The 27,665-nt window shown below is 43.0% G+C and overlaps 1 protein-coding gene across 1 annotated transcript in view; it reads left to right on the top strand.

Annotated features, from left to right (window-relative positions):
- Positions 1–25,886, top strand: part of drd3 (dopamine receptor D3) — a 53,599-nt gene extending 27,713 nt beyond the window's left edge. Inside the window, exons 4-7 of the mRNA XM_090189547.1 lie at positions 10,191–10,438; positions 15,386–15,451; positions 16,962–17,349; positions 22,327–25,886. Of these exons, the coding sequence (XP_090045673.1) occupies positions 10,191–10,438; positions 15,386–15,451; positions 16,962–17,349; positions 22,327–22,523 (899 nt within the window). The 3' untranslated portion in view covers positions 22,524–25,886. The remainder of the gene's footprint in view (positions 1–10,190; positions 10,439–15,385; positions 15,452–16,961; positions 17,350–22,326) is intronic.
- Positions 25,887–27,665: the final 1,779 nt, after the last annotated feature.

Here is a 27,665-nt window from a genome sequence, read left to right as displayed (position 1 = left end):
GTGTGGGGATGCTTTGCTGGTGGCACTGTCAGTGATTTATTTAGAATTCAAGGCACACAACCAGCATGGCTACCACAGCATTCTGCAGCAGTACACCATCCCATCTGGTTTGCGCTTATTGGGACTATCATTTGTTTTTCAACTGGACAATGACCCAACACACCTCCAGGCTGTGTAAGGGCTATTTGACCAAGATGAAGAGTGATGGAGTGCTGGATCAGATGACCTGGGCTCTACAATCACCTGACCTCAACCCAATTGAGATGATTTGGGATGAGTTGGACCGCAGAGAGAAGGAAAAACAGCCAACAAGTGCTCAGCATATGTGGGAACTCCTTCAAGACTGTTGGAAAAGCATTCCAGGTGAAGCTGGTTGAGAGAATGCCAATAGTGTGCAAAGTTGTCATCAAGGCAAAGGGTGGCTACTTTGAAGAATCTCAATTATAAAATACATTTTGACCTGTTTAATGGTTCTTTGAGTTTGACTTTGAGTTTATTTTATTTTTACAGGGACAGTGCACATTAATCAACGTTTCAGTAAAAGTGCCGGTTTTAGCCAGCCGGCTAATTTTCAACCACAGTCCCTGGGCAGGTTATTAAAAACAATGACAATATAGACATTAGCAACATAGGACAAGCAAGACATAGCATACAGACAGAGCAACATAGGATAAGCAAGACGTAGCATACAGACCGAGCAACAGCAAGACAACAGCAAGACAAAATTCATAAAAGCATCAAAGTGTTTCCACACCTCACAAGTTACAGACAACAGACATGGAAAGTGGCAACACACAGCTAGGGACCATGTTCACAAATCTGATTGACTTCAAGCATTTTGTGAAAGTGTGATATGTGGTGCAGTTATGTGTGTCTGATGGCAGTGTATTCCAGACATGGGAAGCTCTCACAGAGAAAACGGATTTACTAAAGGTGCTTTTCTTTAAGGGAACTATACAGTCACCTCTCATGGCAGACCTTGTGGATCTGCTGCCATATGTTTGTGTTTTCTGTTTAACAAAAATACTGAGTGGAGGGGGAGCCAGGCCATTTAGGATCTTGAATACAAGACATGCATCGGTGTATTGCACAAGATTTTCCCAACTCAGGAGCTCATGCTTTCTGAGGATGTAACAGTGATGATGGCTATTGGGCTTCCTATCAAGCACTTTGAGAGCCTGTTTGTAGACAGACTGAATAGGTCTTAATGTTGTACAGCAAGCTTGGGCCCAACTAGTCAAGCAGTATGTTAAGTGGGGGAGTATCATAGATTTGAAGTACAGTTTTGCTACCTCTGTAGTCAAACAATTTCGTATTAGTCGGAAATTAGCTAGGTTGAATTTGGTTATTTGAATTACCTTTTTCACATGCTTTTTAAAAGAGAGGTTAGAATCAAGTATGATGCCAAGGTACTTAAAATCAGATACCACCTGGAGCTTCTCCCCTGACACATATACATCTGGCTCAGTAGCATCTGTTGCCCTCTTTGTGAAGAACATGCAAACAGTTTTTTTCACATTGAGATGCAAACACGAGTCACTGAGCCACTTTGTAACCTGGACCTTTTTTTCCCAAGATGGCATAGCAGTTCAGACGTATTTTTGTCCTCGTCCTGTCGTGTATATAAATATATAGATATATTTACAACTTTTTTTTCACATACATTTTTAATTTTCCAAAAACTCATCTTCAGAACACTCTCCTGCAATCCGCTTCACCAATTTATATTTATATAAAAAAGTATTATTTACCTCAGATCTGTAATCCTCCGAGAGGCTAGCCAGAAATTAGCCAGAAGCTAGCCGGGAGCTAGCCAGAAGCTGGTCCAGAAGCTACTCTGAAGCTGGTTCAGAAGCTAGTTAGCTTATTTACTGGCTAATCGTTAGTACTCAGCTAACCACGGTTTGTGGTCATCGGCTGTCCTTTGGCTCGAGAATCTATTGCCAGTTTTGTACGGCGCGCTGCAGCGCAGCGTGGCTCGGAACGGAACATACCGGATTTCGGCCGCTGACTCTGGACATCCATACCTGGATCTCACAGCTAGCTAGCTGCTATCCGTGTGACTATCGGCTTTCGTCGATTCCGGAGCTAACATCAATTGTTCCGGAGCTAGCCAGCTGAAGAGTTCCATCAATCACTCCTGGGCTGCAGTCACCTATCCGGACCCGTTTTGCTGCCTACGAGGAGACCCACCGGGCCTTCACAGTTGGACTGCCGACGTTGTCTACCCGAGGGAATTGTCCGGCTGGCTCCTCCGGCGCAACGTTGCCTGGGCGCCCATCTGCGGCCTGCTAGCCGTTGGCTATCTTATCGGCTGCTTTCTGAATAGACAATCGGACAATTTTTATTTTATTTTTATTTATTTATTTATTTTTCTTCTTGGGCGCTATATCTATATCTATTGTTTTTATTTTTGTTGTTGTTGTGTGATTTGGATTAATCCCCTCTACCACACGGAAACCCACTAATCTACTGACGGAACGCAAGAGTTGGCTAATAACAGACCTCCATTCTATGCTAGCTTGCTCCTATGCTAGCTTGCTACCGATTTAGCTGTCTAAATCGCCGTGACCCCCAACCAACCTCTCCACTCACTGGACCCTTTTGATCACTCGACTGAGCATGCCTCTCCTTAATGTCAATATGCCTTGTCCATTGCTGTTCTGGTTAGTGTTTATTGGCTTATTTCACTGTAGAGCCTCTAGTCCTGCTCATTATACCTTATCCAACCTATTAGTTCCACCACCCACACATGCAATGACATCTCCTGGTTTCAATGATGTTTCTAGAGACAATATCTCTCTCTTCATCACTCAATACCTAGGTTTACCTCCACTGTATTCACATCCTACCTTACCTTTGTCTGTACATTATACCTTGATGCTATTTTATCGCCCCCAGAAACCTCCTTTTACTCTCTGTTCCAGACGTTCTAAACGACCAATTCTTATTGTTTTTTGCTGCACCCTTATTCTACTCCTACTCTGTTCCTCTGGCGATGTAGAGGTGAATCCAGGCCCTGCAGTGCCTAGCTCCACTCCTATTCCCCAGGCGCTCTCTTTTGACGACTTCTGTAACCGTAATAGCCTTGGTTTCATGCATGTTAACATTAGAAGCCTCCTCCCTAAGTTTGTTCTATTCACTGCTTTAGCACACTCTGCCAACCCGGATGTTCTAGCTGTGTCTGAATCCTGGCTTAGGAAGACCACCAAAAATTCAGACATTTTAATTCCAAACTACAACATTTTCAGACAAGATAGAACTGCCAAAGGGGGCGGTGTTGCAATCTACTGCAAAGATAGCCTGCAGAGTTCTGTCCTACTATCCAGGTCTGTACCCAAACAATTTGAACTTCTACTTTTAAAAATCCACCTCTCTAAAAACAAGTCTCTCACCGTTGCCGCCTGCTATAGACCACCCTCTGCCCCCAGCTGTGCTCTGGACACCATATGTGAACTGATTGCCCCACATCTATCTTCAGAGCTTGTGCTGCTAGGCGACCTAAACTGGAACATGCTTAACACCCCAGCCATCCTACAATCTAAACTTGATGCCCTCAACCTCACACAAATTATCAATGAACCTACCAGGTACCTCCCCAAAGCCTTAAACACGGGCACCCTCATAGATATTATCCTAACCAACTTGCCCTCTAAATACACCTCTGCTGTTTTCAACCAAGATCTCAGCGATCACTGCCTCATTGCCTGCATCCGTAATGGGTCAGCGGTCAAACGACCTCCACTCATCACTGTAAAACGCTCCCTGAAACACTTTAGCGAGCAGGTCTTTCTAATCGACCTGGCCGGGGTATCCTGGAAGGATATTGATCTCATCCCGTCAGTAGAGGATGCCTGGATATTTTTTTTAAATGCCTTCCTAACCATCTTAAATAAACATGCCCCATTCAAGAAATTTAGAACCAGGAACAGATATAGCCCTTGGTTCTCCCCAGACCTGACTGCCCTTAACCAACACAAAAACATCCTATGGCGTTCTGCATTAGCATCGAACAGCCCCCGTGATATGCAGCTGTTCAGGGAAGCTAGAAACCATTATACACAGGCAGTTAGAAAAGCCAAGGCTAGCTTTTTCAAGCAGAAATTTGCTTCCTGCAACACTAACTCAAAAAAGTTCTGGGACACTGTAAAGTCCATGGAGAATAAGAACACCTCCTCCCAGCTGCCCACTGCACTGAAGATAGGAAACACTGTCACCACTGATAAATCCACCATAATTGAGAATTTCAATAAGCATTTTTCTACGGCTGGCCATGCTTTCCACCTGGCTACTCCTACCCCGGTCAACAGCACTGCACCCCCCACAACAACTCGCCCAAGCCTTCCCCATTTCTCCTTCTCCCAAATCTGCTCAGCTGATGTTCTGAATGAGCTGCAAAATCTGGACCCCTACAAATCAGCCGGGCTAGACAATCTGGACCCTTTCTTTCTAAAATTATCTGCCAAAATTGTTGCCACCCCTATTACTAGCCTGTTCAACCTCTCTTTCGTGTCGTCTGAGATTCCCAAAGATTGGAAAGCAGCTGCGGTCATCCCCCTCTTCAAAGGGGGTGACACTCTTGACCCAAACTGCTACAGACCTATATCTATCCTACCATGCCTTTCTAAGGTCTTCGAAAGCCAAGTCAACAAACAGATTACCGACCATTTCGAATCTCACCATACCTTCTCTGCTATGCAATCTGGTTTCAGAGCTGGTCATGGGTGCACCTCAGCCACGCTCAAGATCCTAAATGATATCTTAACCGCCATCGATAAGAAACATTACTGTGCAGCCGTATTCATTGATCTGGCCAAGGCTTTCGACTCTGTCAATCACCACATCCTCATCGGCAGACTCGACAGCCTTGGTTTCTCAAATGATTGCCTCGCCTGGTTCACCAACTACTTCTCTGATAGAGTTCAGTGTGTCAAATCGGAGGGTCTGCTGTCCGGACCTCTGGCAGTCTCTATGGGGGTGCCACAGGGTTCAATTCTTGGACCGACTCTCTTCTCTGTATACATCAATGAGGTCGCTCTTGCTGCTGGTGAGTCTCTGATCCACCTCTACGCAGACGACACCATTCTGTATACTTCCGGCCCTTCTTTGGACACTGTGTTAACAACCCTCCAGGCAAGCTTCAATGCCATACAACTCTCCTTCCGTGGCCTCCAATTGCTCTTAAATACAAGTAAAACTAAATGCATGCTCTTCAACCGATTGCTACCTGTACCTACCCGCCTGTCCTACATTACTACTCTGGACGGCTCTGACTTAGAATACGTGGACAACTACAAATACTTAGGTGTCTGGTTAGACTGTAAACTCTCCTTCCAGACCCATATCAAACATCTCCAATCCAAAGTTAAATCTAGAATTGGCTTCCTATTTCGCAACAAAGCATCCTTCACTCATGCTGCCAAACATACCCTTGTAAAACTGACCATCCTACCAATCCTCGACTTTGGCGATGTCATTTACAAAATAGCCTCCAATACCCTACTCAACAAATTGGATGCAGTCTATCACAGTGCAATCCGTTTTGTCACCAAAGCCCCATATACTACCCACCATTGCGACCTGTACGCTCTCGTTGGCTGGCCCTCGCTTCATACTCGTCGCCAAACCCACTGGCTCCATGTCATCTACAAGACCCTGCTAGGTAAAGTCCCCCCTTATCTCAGCTCGCTGGTCACCATTGCATCTCCCACCTGTAGCACACGCTCCAGCAGGTATATCTCTCTAGTCACCCCCAAAACCAATTCTTTCTTTGGCCGCCTCTCCTTCCAGTTCTCTGCTGCCAATGACTGGAACGAACTACAAAAATCTCTGAAACTGGAAACACTTATCTCCCTCACTAGCTTTAAGCACCAACTGTCAGAGCAGCTCACAGATTACTGCACCTGTACATAGCCCACCTATAATTTAGCCCAAACAACTACCTCTTTCCCAACTGTATTTAATTTATTTATTTATTTTGCTCCTTTGCACCCCATTATTTTTATTTCTACTTTGCACATTCTTCCATTGCAAAACTACCATTCCAGTGTTTTACTTGCTATATTGTATTTACCTTGCCACCATGGCCTTTTTTGCCTTTACCTCCCTTCTCACCTCATTTGCTCACATTGTATATAGACTTGTTTATACTGTATTATTGACTGTATGTTTTACTCCATGTGTAACGCTGTGTCGTTGTATCTGTCGAACTGCTTTGCTTTATCTTGGCCAGGTCGCAATTGTAAATGAGAACTTGTTCTCAACTTGCCTACCTGGTTAAATAAAGGTAAAATAAAAAAATAAAAAAATTACAGTAGTGAGTTCTTGTGCAGCTTGTTGTTTGCACTTTCCATGCACATATATCACTGTATCATCTGCATACATTTGAACTTCAGACCCAGTACAGACAGAAGGCAGATCATTAATGTACAGGCTGAACAGGAGGGGCCCCAGTATTGACCCTTGGGGCACGCCCACATCAAAGCTAAGAGTGGGCGACAGCTCTTTGCTCAGTCTGACACACTGAGTTCTGCCTTCAACGTATGATTTCATCCATCTCAAGGCATCGGGGGAAAAGTTTAACTTGGACAATTTTGTGATGAGAATCTCATGGTTAACAGTATCAAAGCCTTCCTTAGGTCCAGTAACACAGCCCCAACAACGCCCCCTTTGTCCATCTTGGACTTCACATTTTCCATTTTCCAGAAGAAAGCAGTTGGCCGTTTCTGTGGAGTGTTTCGCTCTGAAGACAAACTGCATGGAGTGTAATGTGAAGGGGCTGTTGTTGAGGTGGGCAATCAGTTGTTCTGCTACACACTTTTCAACAACCTTTTGACACCACAGGTAGTATACTAATGGGCCTGTAGTGACTCACGTCAGCAAGGTCGCCTGATTTAAAGATGGCCATTATTATGGCCGACTTCCATACCCTTGGAAACACCCCGAGACCAATAGATGTGTTGGTGACCTTAGTAATGGGACCAATGAGTGACTCTTTGTAGTTTTTAAGAAAGGTAGAGGTCAGCCCAAACACATCATTGGCTTTAGAGTTCTTTAGTGAGCTAATCACCTTGTTCACCTTAGTGAGCTAATCACCTTGTTCATCATTTACTAGCATAATTTACTACATTATTCCATATGTGTTATTTTATAGTTTTGATGTCTTCACTATTGTTCTATTGTTCTATAATGTAGAAAATAGTAAAAATAAAGGAAAACCCTGGAATGAGTAGGTGTTCTAAACTTTTGATTGGTACTGTAGGTCCATTAACTTTTCTATATATTTTCTATTTGGTTTAAGTTGTTTAAGTTTACACTGAAAGCGTTTCTCCCTCCCTGTAACACTGGTATAAATGATTCAAATCAAATCAAATAAAATTTTATTTGTCACATACACATGGTTAGCAGATGTTAATGCGAGTGTAGCGAAATGCTTGTGCTTCTAGTTCCGACAATGCGGTAATAACCAACAAGTAATCTAGCTAACAATTCCAAAACTACTACCTTATAGACACAAGTGTAAGGGGATAAAGAATATGTACATAAAGATATATGAATGAGTGATGGTGCAGAGCGGCATAGGCAAGATACAGTAGATGGTATCGAGTACAGTATATACATATGAGATGAGTATGTAAACAAAGTGGCATAGTTAAAGTGGCTAGTGATACATGTATTACATAAAGATGCAGTAGATGATATAGAGTACAGTATATACGTATACATATGAGATGAATAATGTAGGGTATGTAAACATTATATTAGGTAGCATTGTTTAAAGTGGCTAGTGATATATTTTACATAATTTCCCATCAATTCCCATTATTAAAGTGGCTGGAGTTGAGTCAGTGTGTTGGCAGCAGCCACTCAATGTTAGTGGTGGCTGTTTAACAGTCTGATGGCCTTGAGATAGAAGCTGTTTTTCAGTCTCTCGGTCCCAGCTTTGATGCACCTGTACTGACCTCGGCTTCTGGGTGATAGCGGGGTGAACAGGCAGTGGCTCGGGTGGTTGTTGTCCTTGATGATCTTTATGGCCTTCCTGTGACATCGGGTGGTGTAGGTGTCCTGGAGGGCAGGTAGTTTGCCCCCGGTGATGCGTTGTGCAGACCTCACTACCCTCTGGAGAGCATTACGGTTGTGGGCGGAGCAGTTGCCGTACCAGGCGGTGATACAGCCCGCCAGGATGCTCTCGATTGTGCATCTGTAGAAGTTTGTGAGTGCTTTTGGTGACAAGCCGAATTTCTTCAGCCTCCTGAGGTTGAAGAGGCGCTGCTGCGCCTTCTTCACGATGCTGTCTGTGTGGGTGGACCAATTCAGTTTGTCTGTGATGTGTATGCCGAGGAACTTAAAACTTGCTACCCTCTCCACTACTGTTCCATCGATGTGGATAGGGGGGTGTTCCCTCTGCTGTTTCCTGAAGTCCACAATCATCTCCTTAGTTTTGTTGATGTTGAGTGTGAGGTTATTTTCCTGACACCACACTCCGAGGGCCCTCACCTCCTTCTGTAGGCCGTCTCGTCGTTGTTGGTAATCAAGCCTACCACTGTTGTGTCGTCCGCAAACTTGATGATTGAGTTGGAGGCGTGCGTGGCCACGCAGTCGTGGGTGAACAGGGAGTACAGGAGAGGGCTCAGAACGCACCCTTGTGGGGCCCCAGTGTTGAGTATCAGCAGGGTGGAGATGTTGTTGCCTACCCTCACCACCTGGGGGCGGCCCGTCAGGAAGTCCAGTACCCAGTTGCACAGGGCGGGGTCGAGACCCAGGGTCTCGAGCTTGATGACGAGCTTGGAGGGTACTCTGGTGTTAAATGCCGAGCTGTAGTCGATGAACAGTATTCTCACATAGGTATTCCTCTTGTCCAGATGGGTTAGGGCAGTGTGCAGTGTGGTTGAGATTGCATCGTCTGTGGACCTATTTGGGCGGTAAGCAAATTGGAGTGGGTCTAGAGTGGAGGTGATATGGTCCTTGACTAGTCTCTCAAAGCACTTCATGATGACGGAAGTGAGTGCTACGGGGCGGTAGTCGTTTAGCTCAGTTACCTTAGCTTTCTTGGGAACAGGAACAATGGTGGCCCTCTTGAAGCATGTGGGAACAGCAGACTGGGATAGGGATTTATTGAATATGTCCGTAAACACACCAGCCAGCTGGTCTGCGCATGCTCTGAGGGCGCGGCTGGGGATGCCATCTGGGCCTGCGGGGCTGGTTTTCTTTTTGTAATCCGTGATTGACTGTAGACCCTGCCACATACCTCTTGTGTCTGAGCCGTTGAATTGAGATTCTACTTTGTCTCTATACTGACGCTTAGCTTGTTTGATTGCCGGGATCAGACGCAGGAATGGGTCATAGGGTTTGTTATTGTACCAAAATTACGGCGTGCCGTATAAAGGCACGGGAACGAATGTCACGCCCTGACCTTAGAGCTTTTTACTTCTTTATTTTGGTTTTGTCAGGGTGTGATTTGGGTGGGCATTCTATGTTCTTTTTTCTATGTTTTTGTATTTCTTTGTTTTGGCCGGGTATGGTTCTCAATCAGGGACAGCTGTCTATCGTTGTCTCTGATTGGGAACCATACTTAGGTAGCTTTTTCCCACATATGTTTTGTGGGTAGTTGTTTTCTGTTTTGTGTCTGCACCAGACAGAACTGTTTTTTTTTGTTCCATTTTGTTATTTTGTCTCAGTGTTCAGTTTAAATAAATGATCATGAACACGTACCACGCTGCGCTTTGGTCCACTCCTTCTTCATGCAACGACGAGCGTTACAACGAAGGCGAAACAAACACTATACAAAAACACAGGGTTGAAACCCAAAACAAAAGGGCGAGGAGTACCTCGAATAAATAACACACGCGCACAATGATTAACACACGGGACGAGACCCGTAATCATCTGCGCAATCCACAATGGCACGGAAGCCAAAACAAACAGCACAGGTACTCACACGCACCAACGGACATTGTAACAGTAATGTACAGCCCAATGGACACCAAAGTGCACACTTATACGAGTACTAATCAGTGGGAAGTAATGAATGTTCCGGAGGGATCCGAAACCTTGCAGCTTGGGTCCCGACCCACAGCTTGGGAACCACTGGACTAGATGTTCAGCTCATATCAGGATCAGGGGCGTACTGTAAGTGTTTAGTAATTAGACCATGGTTGTGTTCTCCGAACGGTTGTTTTCTTCTTCCTCAGGCGACCCGACAGTGTGCTCCATCTCCAACCCTGACTTTGTGATCTACTCGTCGGTGGTGTCCTTCTACCTGCCCTTCACTGTCACCCTGCTGGTGTACGTCCGCATCTATGTCTTCCTACGGAAAAGGAGGAAGAGGATCGCCTTCCGCCAGGCCAGAAGTGGAAAGGTCCAGCCAGGCTCGGCCCTGCCCTCAGTGGTGAGAACACATCCAAATGGTCCCACAGTGATAGTGCAAATGTACATTGAAGTGAGTGCATACCCTCATACATCTGCACATCGGTGTAAGGATTTCCTTACACATGAGATGGCAATCTCAATGGGACTCACATAGATAAATGAATGATAAAGCACTACACGCTCACATCAACATTCCACTCATGAATAGCCAATGTCACAAGTGGCATCTGTCATGTGACACAACCACAATGAAATGTTTACCACCATCATACAGAGATCTTGGAGAGATCTGATGTAGAGAGGAGGTCATCCAGCTATTAGGCTTGTCGTGGTTGCAGGAGGAGGGATGATGATATAACCACTCCATGGAGTTGTGCTGAGGTCCGTGCTGCTCTCTAGGTGGCCGGCTCCATGTGATGTGTAGAAAGGAGCGTATCTGTGATGTGAGAGCTGGGCGAAGAGGCTCAGTTCTACTCATTTGTCAGTTCATGTTATACGATCATGTGGGATCTGAGGATCCGTGGGCTTGTTGGAGTTCCTTTGATCATTACATTCATGTTCAGGCAGGTTTCAGGGTCATTTCCATCACACTAGAGGTGACTGTAAGGTCATGCCCATAATGTGACGGTAGCAGGTGGAAGGATAGTTTATGTTACAGTCCGCTCTTTACCGGCTTAGAAATCACAATGTCAAATAAATGGTAATTACATGGTAATTATAAACTAATTACTGTTTTGTTTAATTGGGATTCATTAAAATAGGAGCCATTATGTTGTATTTAGTTCCAAAGGGTGCCAATTGTTACCACATAATGTCTTAGTAAATACCAAGCAACACCATCTGGAGGGGAAGTCAAATAAAGAGAATTGAATCAGTGACATTGGGACTGGTTATAAGATCAGACCCTTCGTTTGAGCAGCGGGTAGCAGGATCATTTCCAGTCATTGAGTCCAGGTTTGATCATATCCATTATGGGTCGTTTGTGTTATCGAATCACGTCCTAGGAGACATCTGGGATGAGGGAACTAACGGTGCTGTTTGGGAATGTTGGAACAGGATTTAGTTCCAGCTAACTGGAGAAAAATGTGATATGGAGAGAAAAGCTTTCAATGCTGTCCTGATGTATTTTTATTTTGATATAAATGGAATGCAATTTTTTCTCCCCATCCAATTTCAATATAGTCAATCAGAGATTAGAGCAATATTATCTGCAACACAGCAGGCAAAGACGTTAAGAACTTGAGGAATCTGGTTTAAGGTGTTCGAGAGCCCTGTGCTACGTGGTTTAGTTAACAGCTACTATATTGACAGATGGATGGATGGGGGAATGGGTGCTAAGATAGATTTGTTTACCTTTTGAAGGATGAGTCAGGTGTGATATTTCCTCTCTGCCAATCCTCTCTCCCTCCTTCTCTCCCTCCTGTGTGTTTAGGGACAGTTTGAAATTTACTGGGGTGGGGGGGTTAGGGGTCCAAAATAGGGGAGGGTTGACTAACTTTTGTTTTGCTTTGGTGAGGGTTGTGTATTGTTTCATTGGGCAAAGAGGATGGTAGTGCATTTTTTTCCCTTGTTAACCTGTCTAGGACTGGGGTTCAACAGCCAATGAAATTGCAGGGCGCCAAATACAAATCAAAAGAAATCTCATAAATCAAATTTCTCAAACATACAAGTATTAGGCACCATTTTAAAGATAAAATTCTCGTTAATCCAGCCAAAGTGTCTGATTTCAAAAATGCTTTACAGCGAAAGCTCCACAAACGATTATGTCAGGTCATCACCAACTCACAGAAAAACCCAGCCATTTTTCCAGCCAAAGAGAGGAGTCACAAAAAGCACAAATAGAGATAAAATTAATCACTAACCTTTGATGATCTTCATCAAATGACACTCAATGGACTTCATGTTACACAATACTTGTTTGTTTTGTTCGGTAATGTTCATATTTATATTCAAAAATCTTATTTTACATTGGCGTGTTACGTTCAGTAGTTCCTAAACATGCAGTGATATTGCAGAGAGCCACATGAATTCACATAAATATTTATAAATGTCAATGAAAATGCAATTTTTAGACATGGAAATATAGATACACTTCTCCTTAATGCAACCACTGTGTCAGATTTCAAAAAAACTTTACGGAAAAAGCATCATCTGAGAACGGCGCTCAGAGCCCAAACCAGCCAGAGAAAAATCCGCCATGTTGGTCAACATTATTCATAAACAGCATTATAAATATTCACTTACCTTTGATGATCTTAATCAGAATGCACTCCCAGAAATCGCAGTTCCACAATAAATGCTTGTTTTGTTCGATAATGTCCAACATTTATGTCCATTTATGTCCAATAGCTTCTTTTGCTAGGCCGTTTGGTAAACAAATCCAAATGCGCGATCTGGTCCTTTCGGACGAAACGTTCAAAAAGTTATATTACAGGTCAAAGAAACTTGTCAAACTAAGCGTAGAATCAATCTTTAGGATGTTTTTATCATAAAAGTTCAATAATGTTCCAACCGGAGAATTCCATTGTCTGTTGAAAAGCAATGGAACGACAGCTACCTCTCAAGTGAAAGCGCGTAACTGAGAACGAGGCTGTAGGCAGAACACTGACTCAAAGAGCTCCCATCCGGTCCCACATCACATGAGAAGCCTAAAACAACGTTCTAAATACGGTTGACATCTAGTGGAAGCCTTAGGAAGTGCAACATAACCAATATCCCACTGTGTATTCAAGACGGGTGAGTTAAAAAAACTACAAACCTCAGATTTCCCACTTCCTGTTTGAGTTCTGTTATACTCACAGACATCATTCAAGCAGTTTTAGACACTTCAGATTGTTTTCTATCCAATACAAATAATAATATGTATATATTAGCATCTAAGACTGAGTAGGAGGCAGTTCACTCTGGGCACGCTAATCATCCAAAAGTGAAAATGCTGCCCCCTATCCCAAAGAAGTTAACATTCGCTCTTTTGCAGGTGTTTTGGTACTTCCTTTATGCACTACGCTTTTCTGTGTGCTAATTTTTACTATACCACAGGTCAATATGGTCTAGCAGTCTGTCTATCCTGCCCTCTATTCACCATTCATAGTGACAATAGGAGTTGGTGGCTCATTTCTCCAGATCTGCAATAGGCTAACTAGCAATCATACCACAGGTAAAAGCATTCAAAGCTGCATACATTTTCAATATGAATCCACAAGAACAAATAGGAATAGCTGATAGGCAGCGGAGAGGCCAGTTGCATCATTGCGCATGAAAGAACAGTGAAGACATAAGACACACAGCTGAAAAAGCTCCCCTATTGATCTTGTTTAGGGACAATACAATTATCCTAACAAAACTAGCCTACAACACCACAATGCAATTAATAATTGCAATATTGTATTTAAGTGAGTACAAAATTATACTCTAGGCTGCAGTGAAAATACCTTATTTACATAAGTATTCAGACCCTTTGCTACGAGACTCGAAATTGAGCTCAGGTGCATCCTGTTTCCATGGATCATCCTTGAGATGTTTCTACAACTTGATTGGTGTCCACCAGTGTTAAATTCAATTGATTGTACATAATTTGGAAAGGCACACGCCTTTTGTCCCACAGTTGACAGTGCATGTCAGAGCAAAAACCAAGCCATGAGGTTGAAGGAATTGTCCGTAGAGCCCCGAGACAGGATTGTGTCGAGGCACAGATCTGGGGAAGGGTATCAAAACATTTCCGCAGCATTGAAGGTCCCGAAGAAGGCAGTGGCCTCCATCATTCTTAAATGGAAGAAGTTTGGAACCACCAAGACTCTTCCTAAAGCTGGCCGACCGGTCAAAACGGGGCAATCAGGGGAGAAGGGCCTCGGTCAGGGAGGTGACCAAGAACCCAATGGACACTGACAGAGCTCTAGAGTTCCTCTGTGGAGATGGGAGAACCTTCCAGAAGGACAACCATCTCTGCAGCACTTCACCAATCAGGCCTTTGTGGTAGAGTAGCCAGACGGAAGCCACTCCTCAGTTAAAGGCACATGACAGCCCGCTTGTAGTTTGCCAAAAGGCACCTAAAGGACTCTCAGATCACGAGAAACAAGATTCTCTAGTCTGATGAAACCAAGATTGAACTCTTTGGCTTAAATGCCAAGCGTCATTTCTGGAGGAAACCCGGCACCATACCGATGAAGCATGGTGATGGCAGCATCATGCTGTGGGGATGTTTTTCAGTGGCAGGGACTGGGAGAATAGTCAGGATTGATTGAAAGAGGAACAGAGCAAAGTACAGAGAGATCCTTGATGAAAACCTGCTCCAGAGCGCTCAGTCAAGGGGTCTGAATACTTTCCCAATGCACTGTATATATACAGTATGTATATATTTTGTAACTGACAAATAAAATCAATCCAAACTGTGCAGCGGCCATTTGATAAATGGAAACAGACCTCGGTTACTGGGTAGGCCTACAAGGCAGGGAGGGATGTATTTTCTGTTTGTCGAGATTGACATAGTCTATCATGGTATTGAAAACGCATACCATGATTTTGAAGAACCTGAAGTCGTTATGCTTTGTGTGGTGCATTGGCACAGAAACCTGTTGGTGGAAAATGAGTTGTTTATATTATTCTAAATATGGCATCATAATTGTGATAATCTGATATCCCCATAGCTGATCATTGTCTGGCTCTGATTGTAGTGTAGGACTAATGAAACAGGCAGGGAGATTGAACTCATCCTTGGTGGTGGGCGAACCCTCAACCTCCTGGCCCGTATCCCTTTGCGGCATCGACTATGCCACAAAAGCATGCTGAAGTGGCAAAGTCGATATCCACGACTATAAACACAGGGTCGCTAGGATTATTATTTGTGGTCGTAAACATTATTTTGAGTTAATTCTATGAGGGTAAATTTCTAACTGTCCCTTACATGTTGCAAGATGAGTCAGTCATCATGTGTATCCCTCTCTCCATCTCTCTCACGCCCCATTCATCCCTCTCTCGTTCCATTCATCCCTTTCTCTCTCCCTTCATTCCCCTCTCCCAGGAGACGTGTCTGCAGGAGGAAACCCCCAAGGAGAAGAGAGACCTGTCTCCCATCAGGATCAAAGTGGTAAGAGTAGTGTGTATATGTGTGTGTGTGTATATGTGTGTGTCTGAGTGCGTGTGTGTGTGTATATCTGAGTCCATGCGTGTATGTCTTTATGCGGTCTGCATGTAGGTGCTTGTTTATGTTGGAAAGTATGAGAGGGTAAAGTACACTTTTAGAAGGAAAGGAGCCTGGGAGAACCTTTTGGGGTTCTAAAAATTGCCACACAGGGAACCTTTCCAGTTCAAAAAGGTTCCTCGAGGAACCTCTCTGAAAAGAGGAATCCCTGTGTAAAGGTTGAAACTGGAACCTTTTTGTGATGGGAGGGGTTCCATTTTTTACCTTTTTAATAATATATTGTAGAGGTGGCAGCCTATCAGAAGGTATGGCTTTCAAATAGTTATTTTTGGCCAAACGTTAGAGTAAATCTCATTCCTGTTTATCATGTTAAGTTTGAACATATTCTCCTTGAATATTTATGCATATTACGTATTCTAATATAATATTAATGATATTAACATTGCTGATTATATATAGTAATAAAGTGTTAACTATTCCAACTTCGGGATTTGAGTAGACTCTTGAAGAACCGAGGGTATGTTTACACAGGCAGCCCAATTCTGATTATTTAAATTGGCCGTTTGACCAACCAAAGGTGCAAATATGAACAATTGACTAGCAACTAGCAATGGTTCCTTTAGGAACTACAGGGGTTCCTTGAGGATCTCCAGGGTTTCTTGAGTCACCACTAATACTAAGAGTGTGTGTGAGATAGACAGCTTCGAGGCAGATAGATAGACAACCTGAGTTTTTGGATGGGTATTCAAGCTGCACTGTTGTTGGTTTAAACAGAATCTAAATAACTCACGACTTTCAATGAATCAGGTGGCAAATTCAGATATTCTTGGCTGTGAGTGTCTGTTCTCTTTTTAGCACTGTGTGTGTGTGTGTGTGTGTGTGTGTATGTGTGTGTGTGTGTGTGTGTGTGTGTCATTACTTTGTCTTAGCCCCAGGGCTGAGAGGAAGCTGAAAATCTGAATTATGAAGCTCCTCTCCTCGCCTACTGCCTCTAAACTCCGATCCCAATCTTAAAGTTTTGCGCTTTATTTGTCACACCAGCTCGCGCATAATCAACAAATGACTTCAAAGATGGAGAAAATGACAAGCTTTAATTTCCTACTGAGAACAGGGCTGTGAGGCTCGGCTGTTAGACGTGTGTTCAGACTGACAGGTGGAAACATGAGAAACAGGAAGGAGCAGTGAACTAGGAAGGGCCGGGGTCTCTGAACGTACGGGGTGGAGATCAGGTACACGTCCAGAATCAGGAGTAAATGTCAGGGAATCCTGTCACCTGGTGTCCCAGGTCAGTCCCTGATTAGAGGGGAAATATGAAAGCAAACAGTGTTGCAGACCTTAATCTGCATACCCCCATCCCCTCCCTCTGGAATCAGACAAGGGGTTGTTTTTGGACCAGATCAACAGTAGGGTCATTGATCAGCACCTTCAGATATGACTGACTGTGTGTTCCTTCCAGGAGAGTGTGGAGCCGGCAGTGCCCCCTAAAACTCACCTCCTGTCGGGGTGCCTGAGGCGTAAGCGTACCCGGACGGCCCCTGTGGAGAACACTCTGCTGCCCCCAGTGGACATCCAGAACTACTGCAGCATCAGCCACGCCTCATGTGGCCGCACCGAGCACGAACAGGACCGTGCCGAAGAAGAGGAGGAGTTGGCCAAAGAGAGAGCGCGTAGACCCGTGAGAAGGAGCTGTGAGGTCAAGGAGTTGTCCAATGGACGCATTCACACGGCCCTCCGCCCCACCCCCTGCTCCCAGTCCCTGGCCGGCCAACAACAACAACAACATGGAATCAGGAGCATGCAGAACAGGGAGAAGAAGGCTACGCAGATGCTGGCCATTGTTCTTGGTAAGAAGTAGTACTCTCTCTATTAGGACTATCACCATGTATATTATTAATTCATCACTATGAACTCTACCACGTGATTTGATTGAGAACACATGGACAACATGGGGAAGAGTGGAAAGGAGAGGAGAGACAAAGTAGTGAAATGAGTCAATCAGAAGCTTGGGATGATAGACTGTGAATACTGTTGTAGAATACTGGGGTTATGGACATGGGGGTCAGAGGTCAGAATCACTCTCCCTCCCAGATCTATTCCCGCCATAATAACACCATTTTACTCTGCAGAATAATAGAACAATGTCTCCAGAGCCATACAATACCATCAGTTATAATTCATTACCTTCACTGCTGGGTGCCTAGCACTAGTTTGTCTTCAGTTCTAGTGAGACTTTATTAAATCAGAACAGACCATGGTAAAGCTGAAATGTAAACTGGATGGGTGGATCTAAATATAGATATGTAAATTGCATGGATGGATCTAAAGATAGATATGTAAATTGGATGGGTGGATCTAAATATAGATATGTAAATTGGGTGGGTGGATCTGAAGATAGATATCAACTTTATGAGGTGAAACACCTGCAGTAGCACCTTACCATTCTATTTTTCTTTCACTCACACGCAAGCACACACGCACAGACACATGTATACACACCTGCACACACGCATGCACCGCACACACACATACACACACAAACATACACACTGTAATGATTAGCGGATGTTGTTAGCCTCCATTGGTCCAGGCTGTTCATTGTGAGAGCTGGCATGTTGGCGAGTCCATGCCCTACTGAGTGAGACTGAAGCTAATCAGAGGTGTCTGCTTAATTAGACAGAAGAGTCACGTACGCACACATACCACACAAACACACACACACAGAGAGAGCAGATGTCCTCAGCCTGACACACTCCCTAGCTTCTCTGGCCTAGAGAGAATTGGATCGGTCAGCCATGTCACATGACTTGGACGACTTTGAACTGTGGGGGAGCCACTTTCTGAATTCCAAATCGACACCTAGCCCGCGGTATCTTAATTTGATCACTCTGTTGTCGGTGAGAATTTTTCTGCGTCGTCAAATGAGCCCGTGATTTACATAAATTCACTAAAACCCTGCAGTTCTCTTTCTCAATCACTCGCTTAACACTAAAGCACCAGAAAGAATACATTTCCTACTACTAGGTCCTACTGTAGGTCCTACTACTGCGACATTCAAATGTACAGTATCTTAAAATCTATAGGGGCGCTATTTCATTATTGGATAAAAAACGTTCCCGTTTTAAGCGCAATATATTGTCACGAAAAGATGCTCGACTATGCATATTATTGACAGTTTTGGAAAGAAAACACTCTGAAGTTTCAGAATCTGCAAAGATATTGTCTGTGAGTGCCCCAGAACTCATTCTACAGGCGAAACCAAGATGAAACGTAAAACAGGAAATGAGCAGAATTTCTGAAGCTCTGTTTTCTAATGTCTCCTTATATGGCTGTGAATGCGACAGGAATAAGCTTAGACCTTCTGCCGTTTCCCCAAGATGTCGGCAGCATTGTGACGTATTTGTAGGCATATCATTGGAAGATTGACCATAAGAGACTACATTTTCCAAGTGTCCGCCTGGTGTCCTGCGTCGAAATTGGTGCGCAACGCCAGGTGCAAGTATTTTTCCATTTGATAGAGAGGAGAAACCAGGCTTCCACGAACGATATATCATCGAAGAGATATGTGAAAAACACCTTGAGGATTGATTCTAAACAACGTTTGCCATGTTTTCAGTCGATATTATGGAGTTAATTTGGAAAAAAGTTCGCGTTTTGAGGACTGAATTTTCGTTTTTTTTTGGTAGCCAAATGTGATGTAAAAAACGGAGCTATTTCTAATACACAAAGAATCTTTTTGGAAAAACTGAGCATTTGCTATCTAACTGAGAGTCTCCTCATTGAAAACATCCGAAGTTCTTCAAAGGTACATTATTTTATTTTAAGGCTTTTCTTGTTTTTGTTGAAATGTTGCCTGCTGGATGCTAACGCTAATGCTAACGCTAAATGCTACGCTAGCTAGCTACTGTTACACAAATGATTGTTTTCCTATGGTTGAGAAGCATATTTTGAAAATCTGAGATGACAGTGTTGTTTACAAAAGGCTAAGCTTGAGAGATGGCATATTTATTTCATTTCATTTGCGATTTTCATGAATAGTTAACGTTGCGTTATGGTAATGAGCTTGAGTCTGTATTCACGATCCCGGATCCGGGATGGGGAGATCAGAGAGGTTTTAAATGCAGCCATACACATCAACAACCACTGTTTTATAGCTTAAAGAGATTGAAGGGAATCTTAAGCACTTACAAATCCGTAAGATATTGTTGAATTGGAATTCATAACATACAGTGCCTTCAGAAAGTATTCACACCTCTTGACTTTTTCCACATGTTGTTGTCTTACGGCCTTTAACATGTATTAAATTGAGACTTTGTGTCACTGGGCTACACGCAAAATACCCCATCATGTCAAAGTGGAATTATGTTTTTAGACATTTTTACAAATTCATTAAAAATGAAAAGCTGAAATGTCTTGAGTCAATAAGTATTCAACCCCTTTGATATGGCAAACCTAAACAATATCAGGAGTAGAAATGGGCTTAACAAGGCACATAATAAATTGCTCTGTGTGCAAAAATAGTGTTTACCTCATCACTGTACCCCACACGTATAATTATCTGTAAGGTCCCTCTTTCGAGTAGTGAATTTCAAACACAGACATTGAATATCCAATGAGCACGTTGAAGTCAGTGGAGGCTGCTGAGGGCAGGAGGGCTCATAAGAATGACTGGAAAGGAGCAAATGAAATGGCATCAAACACATGGTTTCCATGTGTGTAATGTATCTGATACCTTTCCACCTATTCTGCTCCAGTCATTACCACGAGCCTGTCCTCCCCAATTAAGGTACCACCAACCAAGTTAAAGTTGAAGTTATTCATTTGGATGGTGTATCAATACACCCTATCACTCCAAAGATACAGTTGTCCTTCCTAACTCAGTTGCCAGAGAGGAAGGAAACCGCTCAAGGATTTCACCACAAGGCCAGTGGTGACTTTAAAACAGTTACAGAGTCTAATCTTTGTGATAGGAGAAAACTGAGGATGGATCAACAACATTGTATTCACTCCACAATACTAACCGAAATGACAAAGTGAAAAGAAGGAAGCTTGTAAAGAATAAAAATATTCCAAAACATGCGTTCGGTTTGCAATAAGGCACTAAAGTAATAATGCAAAAAATGTGGCAAATGTATGTCCTTAATACAAAGTGTTATGTTTGGACCAAATCCAATACAGCACATCACTGAGTACCACTCTTCATATTTTCAGGCATGGTTGTGGCTGCATCATGTTATAGATGTGCTTGTCGTCGGCAAGGACTAGGCAGTTTTTTATGATACAAAGAAACAGAATAGAGCTAAGCACATGCAAAATCCTAAAGGAAAACCTGGTTCAGTCTGCTTTCCAAACAGACACTGGGATATGAATTCACCTTTCAGCAGGACAATAACCTGAAACACAAGGCCAAATCTACATTGAATGTTCCTGAGTGGTCTAGTTACAGTTTTGACTTAAATTGGCTTGAAGATCTATGGCAATATTTAAAAATGGCTGTCTAGCAATGATTAACAACTAACTTGACAGAGCTTAAAGAATTCTTTAAGGAATAATATTGTACAAATATTGTACAATCCAGGTGTGCAAAGCTCTTAGAGACTTACCCAGAAAGACTCACAACGCTGAATCGCTGCTAAAGGTGATTCTAACATGTATTGACTCAGGGGTGTGAATACTTATGTAAATGAGATATTTCTGTATTTCATTTTCATAAATTAGCAAAAATGTAAAAAAACATGTTTTCACTTTGTTGCTATGGGGTAGTGTGTATAGATGGGTGAGATGTATTTTACTTGATTTTTCATCCGTTTTGAATTCAGGCTGTAACACAACAAAATATGGAAGAAGTCGAGAGGTAAGAACACTTTCTGAAGGCACTGTATAATTTTTTTGCAGGGCTTAATACATATGAAATTGTTTACAAAACTTTCAAAACTACTGGCAGAAATGATACGAAACCTTTATAACGCATCTTTAATGACACAAGCGATATTGGTCTCTCCACTATGACGTACAAGTGTATCCGAAATTCAATTGGACTCTAAACAACTAGTTTCCCATTAGAAATGATCACTTTTATGATAATAATCAAATCCTCCTGCTGCAGGGTTATTTTACTCCTTCAAAGAAACCGGTCAAATTAAGATCCTACATAAAGGAACATCCTACATTAAGATCTGTACATAAAGTGTCTATGGGGGTATGGGTCTACTTGGAATTCTGTCAGTGTGTTGAAGTTGCTGTGTGTTAACTTGCTGGAGGATGTTTGTATAGGAGCATAAGTTAAACCCATTAACCCTGTAGACCAGGCTTGCTCTCTGTGGCTGCTGTAGCATGCGTTAGCTGACCGTAAGGCTAATGTATACACCACACACTGTACAGGTTCATGAGAAATGAAAGTGTTTGAAGTCATAATTCTGACTCCCTCTCTTTTACTTTTTCACTCCCTCCTCTTTATCTCGTTCGATCTCTCGTTCTGTCCCCCCCTCTCTCTCCATCCCTTTCTCTCTCTCTCTCTCTCTGTCCATCATGCTCTCCCTCTTCCCTCTTCCCCATCCATATCTCCTAATCCCTCCCCCTCTTTCTCCATCCCTCTTGCTCTCTCCATCGCTCTCTCTCCATCCCTCCACCTCTCTCTCCCCCTTCCTTCCCTCTCTCTCTCCATCCTTCCATCTCTCCCTCCCCTGTCTCTCTCTCTCTCTCCATCCCTTTCTCTCCCCCTCCCCCCCCTCTCTCTCTCCATGACTTTCTCTCTCTATCTCTCCCTCCCCCTTCCCTCCCTCTCTCTCTCCATCACTCTCTCTCTCTCTCTCTCCATCTTCCAGGAGTGTTCCTGATCTGCTGGCTGCCGTTCTTCGTGACTCACATCCTGAACACCCACTGCAGGACATGTCGTATTCCCCCGGAGCTCTACAGCGCCTTCACCTGGCTGGGCTATGTCAACAGCGCCCTCAACCCTGTCATCTACACCACCTTCAACATTGAGTTCAGACGCGCCTTCATCAAGATCCTCAGCTGCTGAGAACAGAGTTGGTCCGGCATGACCATGTCAGGCTAATGGCCAGGCACCTGAACTGTACTGGACCTTGGGCCCGGCATACCTGAGTATGAATAAGACGCATGAGTCATGGCCTGAGCCTGACTGCATATTATCAGGGGCAATGACTCTACTTCAATAAGATCATCTGCTGCTGAGAGGCCAATAGGTCCATCATAACCATGTCAGGCAAGGCTTATGACCTGTACTGGACCTTAGGCCCGGCACACCTGATGTGCACACCTGAGCATGGATAATGGATACAGTACCTGAGCCATGGATACATGAGCCATGACCCGTTCATCTTTAGGGTCAATGACTCGTCTTCATTGAAATCATCTCCAGCTGAGAGGACAGATCCATAAAGACCATGTCTGACCATGCTCTTCCACTGAACCTCTCAGCACACTATAGCACACCTGAGCAAGGACTCTCTGACGGTAACACAGGCCCTGCACACCTGAGCTGAACTACAGGTACCGTATCAGACTTGGCTGCTAGTTAGCTGGGCAAGGACCTGCTCTACCTGTGTTATACTGTACACAGCGGGCAGAGGACATGAAGGGAGGATATGGGAGTTAAATTCAAACCATACAAATTACTGCTACAATACTGGTGATTCAGAGGTGGGGGAAATACTTGTATAGAGAAAAGAGGACAAATGCAACAAAGGAAATGAAGAGAAGTAGAGTTCCACACATCCATATGACACAATGTACAGCCATCAAAAGACACTGAATGCCCTTTCCCTGCTGCCTAATGCAGGGGAATTCAACCGGAGGTACTACAGGGGCTCCGTGACAATAAATACAAAATAAAGTGGAAGAAAAAATAAAGTGGAAGAAATACAATTTTGATTTAAATGTTGTTGTGACTATCCCTAGCAACAACAGATGAAACATTTTTTATGACATACTTCTTCCACATTTTGTTGTGTTACAGCTTGAATTTAAAATTGATTCAATTTAGATATTTTTTGTTGTCAATGACCTACACACAATACAATAATAATGGCAAAGTGGAATTATGTTTTTAGAAATTTGTACACATTAATAAAAAATGAAAATCTGAAATGTCTTGACTCAATAGGTGTTCAACCCCTTTGTTATGGCAAGCCAAAATAAGTTCAGGAGTACGAATTTGCCTAACAAGGATTTTTGAATGACTACCTCATCTTTGTACCCCAGCCGAGCAGTGAATTTCGAACACAGATTCAACCACAAAGACCAGGGAGGTTTTCCAATACCTCACAAAGAAGGAAACCTATTGGTAGATAGGTAAAAAAAAAGAAAAAAAAAGCAGACACTGAATATCCCTTTGAGCATGTTGAAGTTATTAATGACACTTTGGATGGTGTATCAATACACCCAGTCACTACCCAGATACAGGCGTCCTTTCTAACTCAGTTGCCGGAGAGGAAGGAAACCGCTCAGGGATTTCACCATGAGGCCAATTATGATTTTAAAACAGTTACATAGTTGAATGGCTCTGATAGGAGAAAACTGAGGATGGATCAACAACATTGTAGTTACTCCACAATACTAACCTAAATGACAGAGTGAAAAGAAGGAAGCCTGTACACATTAAATATATTCCAAAACACGCATCCTGTTTGCAATAAGGCACTAAAGTAAAACTGAAAAACATGTGGCATAGAAATTAACTTTATGTCCTGAATACAAAGTGTTATGTTTGGGTCAAATCCAACCCAACACATCACTGAGTACCACTCTCCATATTTCCTGGCATGGTGGTGGCTGCATCATGTTATGGGTATACTTGTCACCGGCAAGGACATGAGAGGTGTTTTTAGGATAAAAATAAATGGAATAGAGCTAAGCACAGGCAAAATCCTGAACCTGATTCAGTCTGCTTTCCAACAGACACTGGGACACAAATTCACCTTTCAGCAGGACAATAACCTATAACACAAGGTATGTGTTAAATATGCACTGCTTACCAAGACAGGACAATTAAATGTGCAAATATTGTACAATCCAGGTGTACAAAGCTCTTAGACTTACCCAGAAAGCTGTAATTGCTGTAATCGCTGCCAAAGGTGATTCTAACATATATTGACTCAGGGGTGTGAGTATGTACACTACCGTTCAAAAGTTTGGGGTCACTTAGAAATGTCCTAGTTTTTGAATAAAGAATGGTACCAACATATTCTCCGAAAGCAACTTCTCCCAACCATCCAGGAACAGTTTGGTGACGAACAATGCCTTTTCCAGCATGATGGAGCACCTTGACATAAGGCAAAAGTGATAACTAAATGGCTCGGGGAAAAAAACATCGATATTTTGGGTCCATGGCCAGGAAACTCCCCAGACCTTAATCCCATTGACAACTTGTGGTCAATCCTCAATAGGCGGGTGGACAAACAAAACCCCACAAATTCTGACAAACTCCAAGCATTGATTATGCAAGAATGGGCTGCCATCAGGATGTGTCCCAGAAGTTAATTGACAGCATGCCAGGGCGGATTGCAGAGGTCTTGAAAAAGAAGGGTCAACACTGCAAATATTGACTCATTGCATCAACTTCATGTAACTGTTAATAAAAGCCTTTGACACTTATGAAATGCTTGTAATTATACTTCAGTATTCCATAGTAACATCTGACAAAAATATCTAAAGACACTGAGGCAGCAGACTTTGTGAAAATTTGATGTTATTTTAATGGACAAAAAAATTGCTTTTCTTTCAAAAACAAGGACATTTCTAAGTGACCCCAAACTTTTGAAGGTTAGTGTATAGAAATTAGATATTTCTATATATCATTTTCAATAAATTAGCAACATTATCTAAAAACATGTTTTCACTTTGTCATTATCGGGTATTATATGTAGATTGGTAAGTAAAACAATCTATTGAATCCATTTTGAATTCAGGCTGTAACACAACAAAATGTGGAATATGTAAATAGGTATGAATACTTTTTGAAAGCACTGTACCTACAGTAGAAAGGAGAATATCTTATTTCTACTGATGTCAACTTTATTTCTCAACTCCTAATATTGAGCAAATTACACTCACTGGAGGCAATTACACTCACTGGAGTATCTGACAGGCTTTAAAAAAACAGCCGTGATTAGGCTACCAGTGAGTGCCGATGGCTGCTTTGACATTCATTTGACTTTGATATTCATTTTTGCCAACTGCTCTTAGTGAAAATGTGTTTGGAGTTACCGTTCAAGCTAATAGGCTGTTAGAGTTTACACTCACTCTTCCAATTAGAATGTGGGGAATACAAAATAATGAAAATGATCTACCAAGTCAGTTCATTTTAAAATGTTGGTTACTTCTCCTTGCCATTATCATTCACCTGATGATAAGAAGAAAAAAATGGGGATCCCTGGGTCGCCGGTTTGCCTGGGAGCGGGTCCCTGGGAAGGAAAAGGTTGAAGACCCCTGGTCTAATGTGATCTTTGAATGAGATACAAGGAATGATACGCTGTCCTGGTGTTGGTGTTTTAAGGCATTTGTTGGTCCAAATATAAATGGAAGAACTTGTCCCGATTGGTATTTTTAAATCACTGACGAATGATCTTGAGACTGATTCCCTGACCTGTCAATGTTTTTAATTTGCTGTTTTTGATTTTGTTATACTCTTGGGAATTCTATGGTTTTTACTAGATTACTTGTAGTTTTTCATGTTGTTTGTCTGTCATTTTTGTAATGACTTGGTGCTGCCTATCTTCACCAGAACGCTCTTGAAAAATATATTTTAAATCTCAATGAGCCCTTCCTGGTTAAATAAAGGTTAAATAAAATTTTTACAAATTAAATCTGGTTGAAAAGGTGACATGAAGAAAGACCCTCAGTCAGTAATACTCACACAGATCAGTCCTACTCACAGTCCTCTGTTAGATGCCTGGAACAGTGTTATGACCAGGCCACAAATGCTGACGTCATGTGTCAATCAAAGCACAGAGTCTTCCTTGCCTCAGTGTATTACTATTTGAGTCTACAACTCACAGCTCAAGCACAGTTCTAGGATGCATCCCAAATCACATCCTATTTCCTACGTAGTGCACTACTCCTGACCAGACGTAGGTTTGAATAAGGTGCCATTTATGACGCAACCCTAGAGTTCACAGCTCTGTCTGCTACACTACTCCAACTGATGACTCAAAGCTACTGTATACATGTACTGTAGCAAGGGCTGCACAGTCCAATTCATTTCTAAGGTTCACTGAGGTGATTGGGCCTATTATATTCAGAACAGCAGTACTTGTGATTACTACTGACATCATCCAGGGCTCCTGCTAGAGGTGTCACTGCAGACCCTGGTTTGATTCCAGGCTGTATCACAACCGGACGTGATTGGGAGTCTCATAAGGCGGCCCAGCATCGTCCGGGTTAGGGTTTGGCCGGGGTAGGCCGTCATTGTAAATAATCATGTGTCCTTAACTGACTTGCCTAGTTAAATAAAGGTTAAATAAAACATGTTAAAATCCACCCACCACCATGTATTTAGAGAACTATATGGCTCTGTCCGCCTCTGCATGCGTGTCACAGTCAACAAGCTGTTTATATTTGAATCACTGTGAATTCCTTCAAGAGTCGCTTAAAGGCTCCGTCCATCTGAATCACAATGAGTCATTTTATATCTGGATGTGAGAGATGTTTGGATTGCTGTTGGAGTCATTTAAATCGATGTCATCACAGAAGAGGTGTTTTGAAAATGGTTCTTTGTGCCACTGTTAGATTTTTTGATACGCCTCTGGTTTAGCCATGCCTGCTGGGTTGAAAATTATCTGAAGCTCTATGTTCCTTGATAGTGGCGTCCTCAGGAGGCGGGGCTTTGTAGTGCCAGTGAATCAGACACGGGTGTGAATGGTGAGGTGGGCGGGGCTGTCATAGATGAGAAAAGCTTCTCTGTGTTGTGGTGAATAAAAGCTAAAATAAGCACTTCTCATCGGCTACTTGTCATCTGTACGCACGCACGCACACACACAAAACACACACACTCACACACACACAGAGAGAGTGTGGAGAGAGAAAGTGAGCGGTACATGTGGTGTGGAGAGGCAGATTGGGCTCTGGGGCAGTATCACAGCTGGACCCCAGCTGAGCCTTGAGAGAAACCACAGAAACATGTAGAGAGATAGAAAGAAAAGAG

This window comes from Oncorhynchus mykiss, chromosome 11 (genome assembly GCF_057628025.1).
Source record: "Oncorhynchus mykiss isolate SJ-2025 chromosome 11, ASM5762802v1, whole genome shotgun sequence".
In the NCBI taxonomy this organism is placed as follows: Eukaryota; Metazoa; Chordata; class Actinopteri; order Salmoniformes; family Salmonidae; genus Oncorhynchus; species Oncorhynchus mykiss.
The sequence above is the reverse complement of the archived record's forward strand: the minus strand, read 5'-3'. Positions and strand labels throughout refer to the sequence as shown.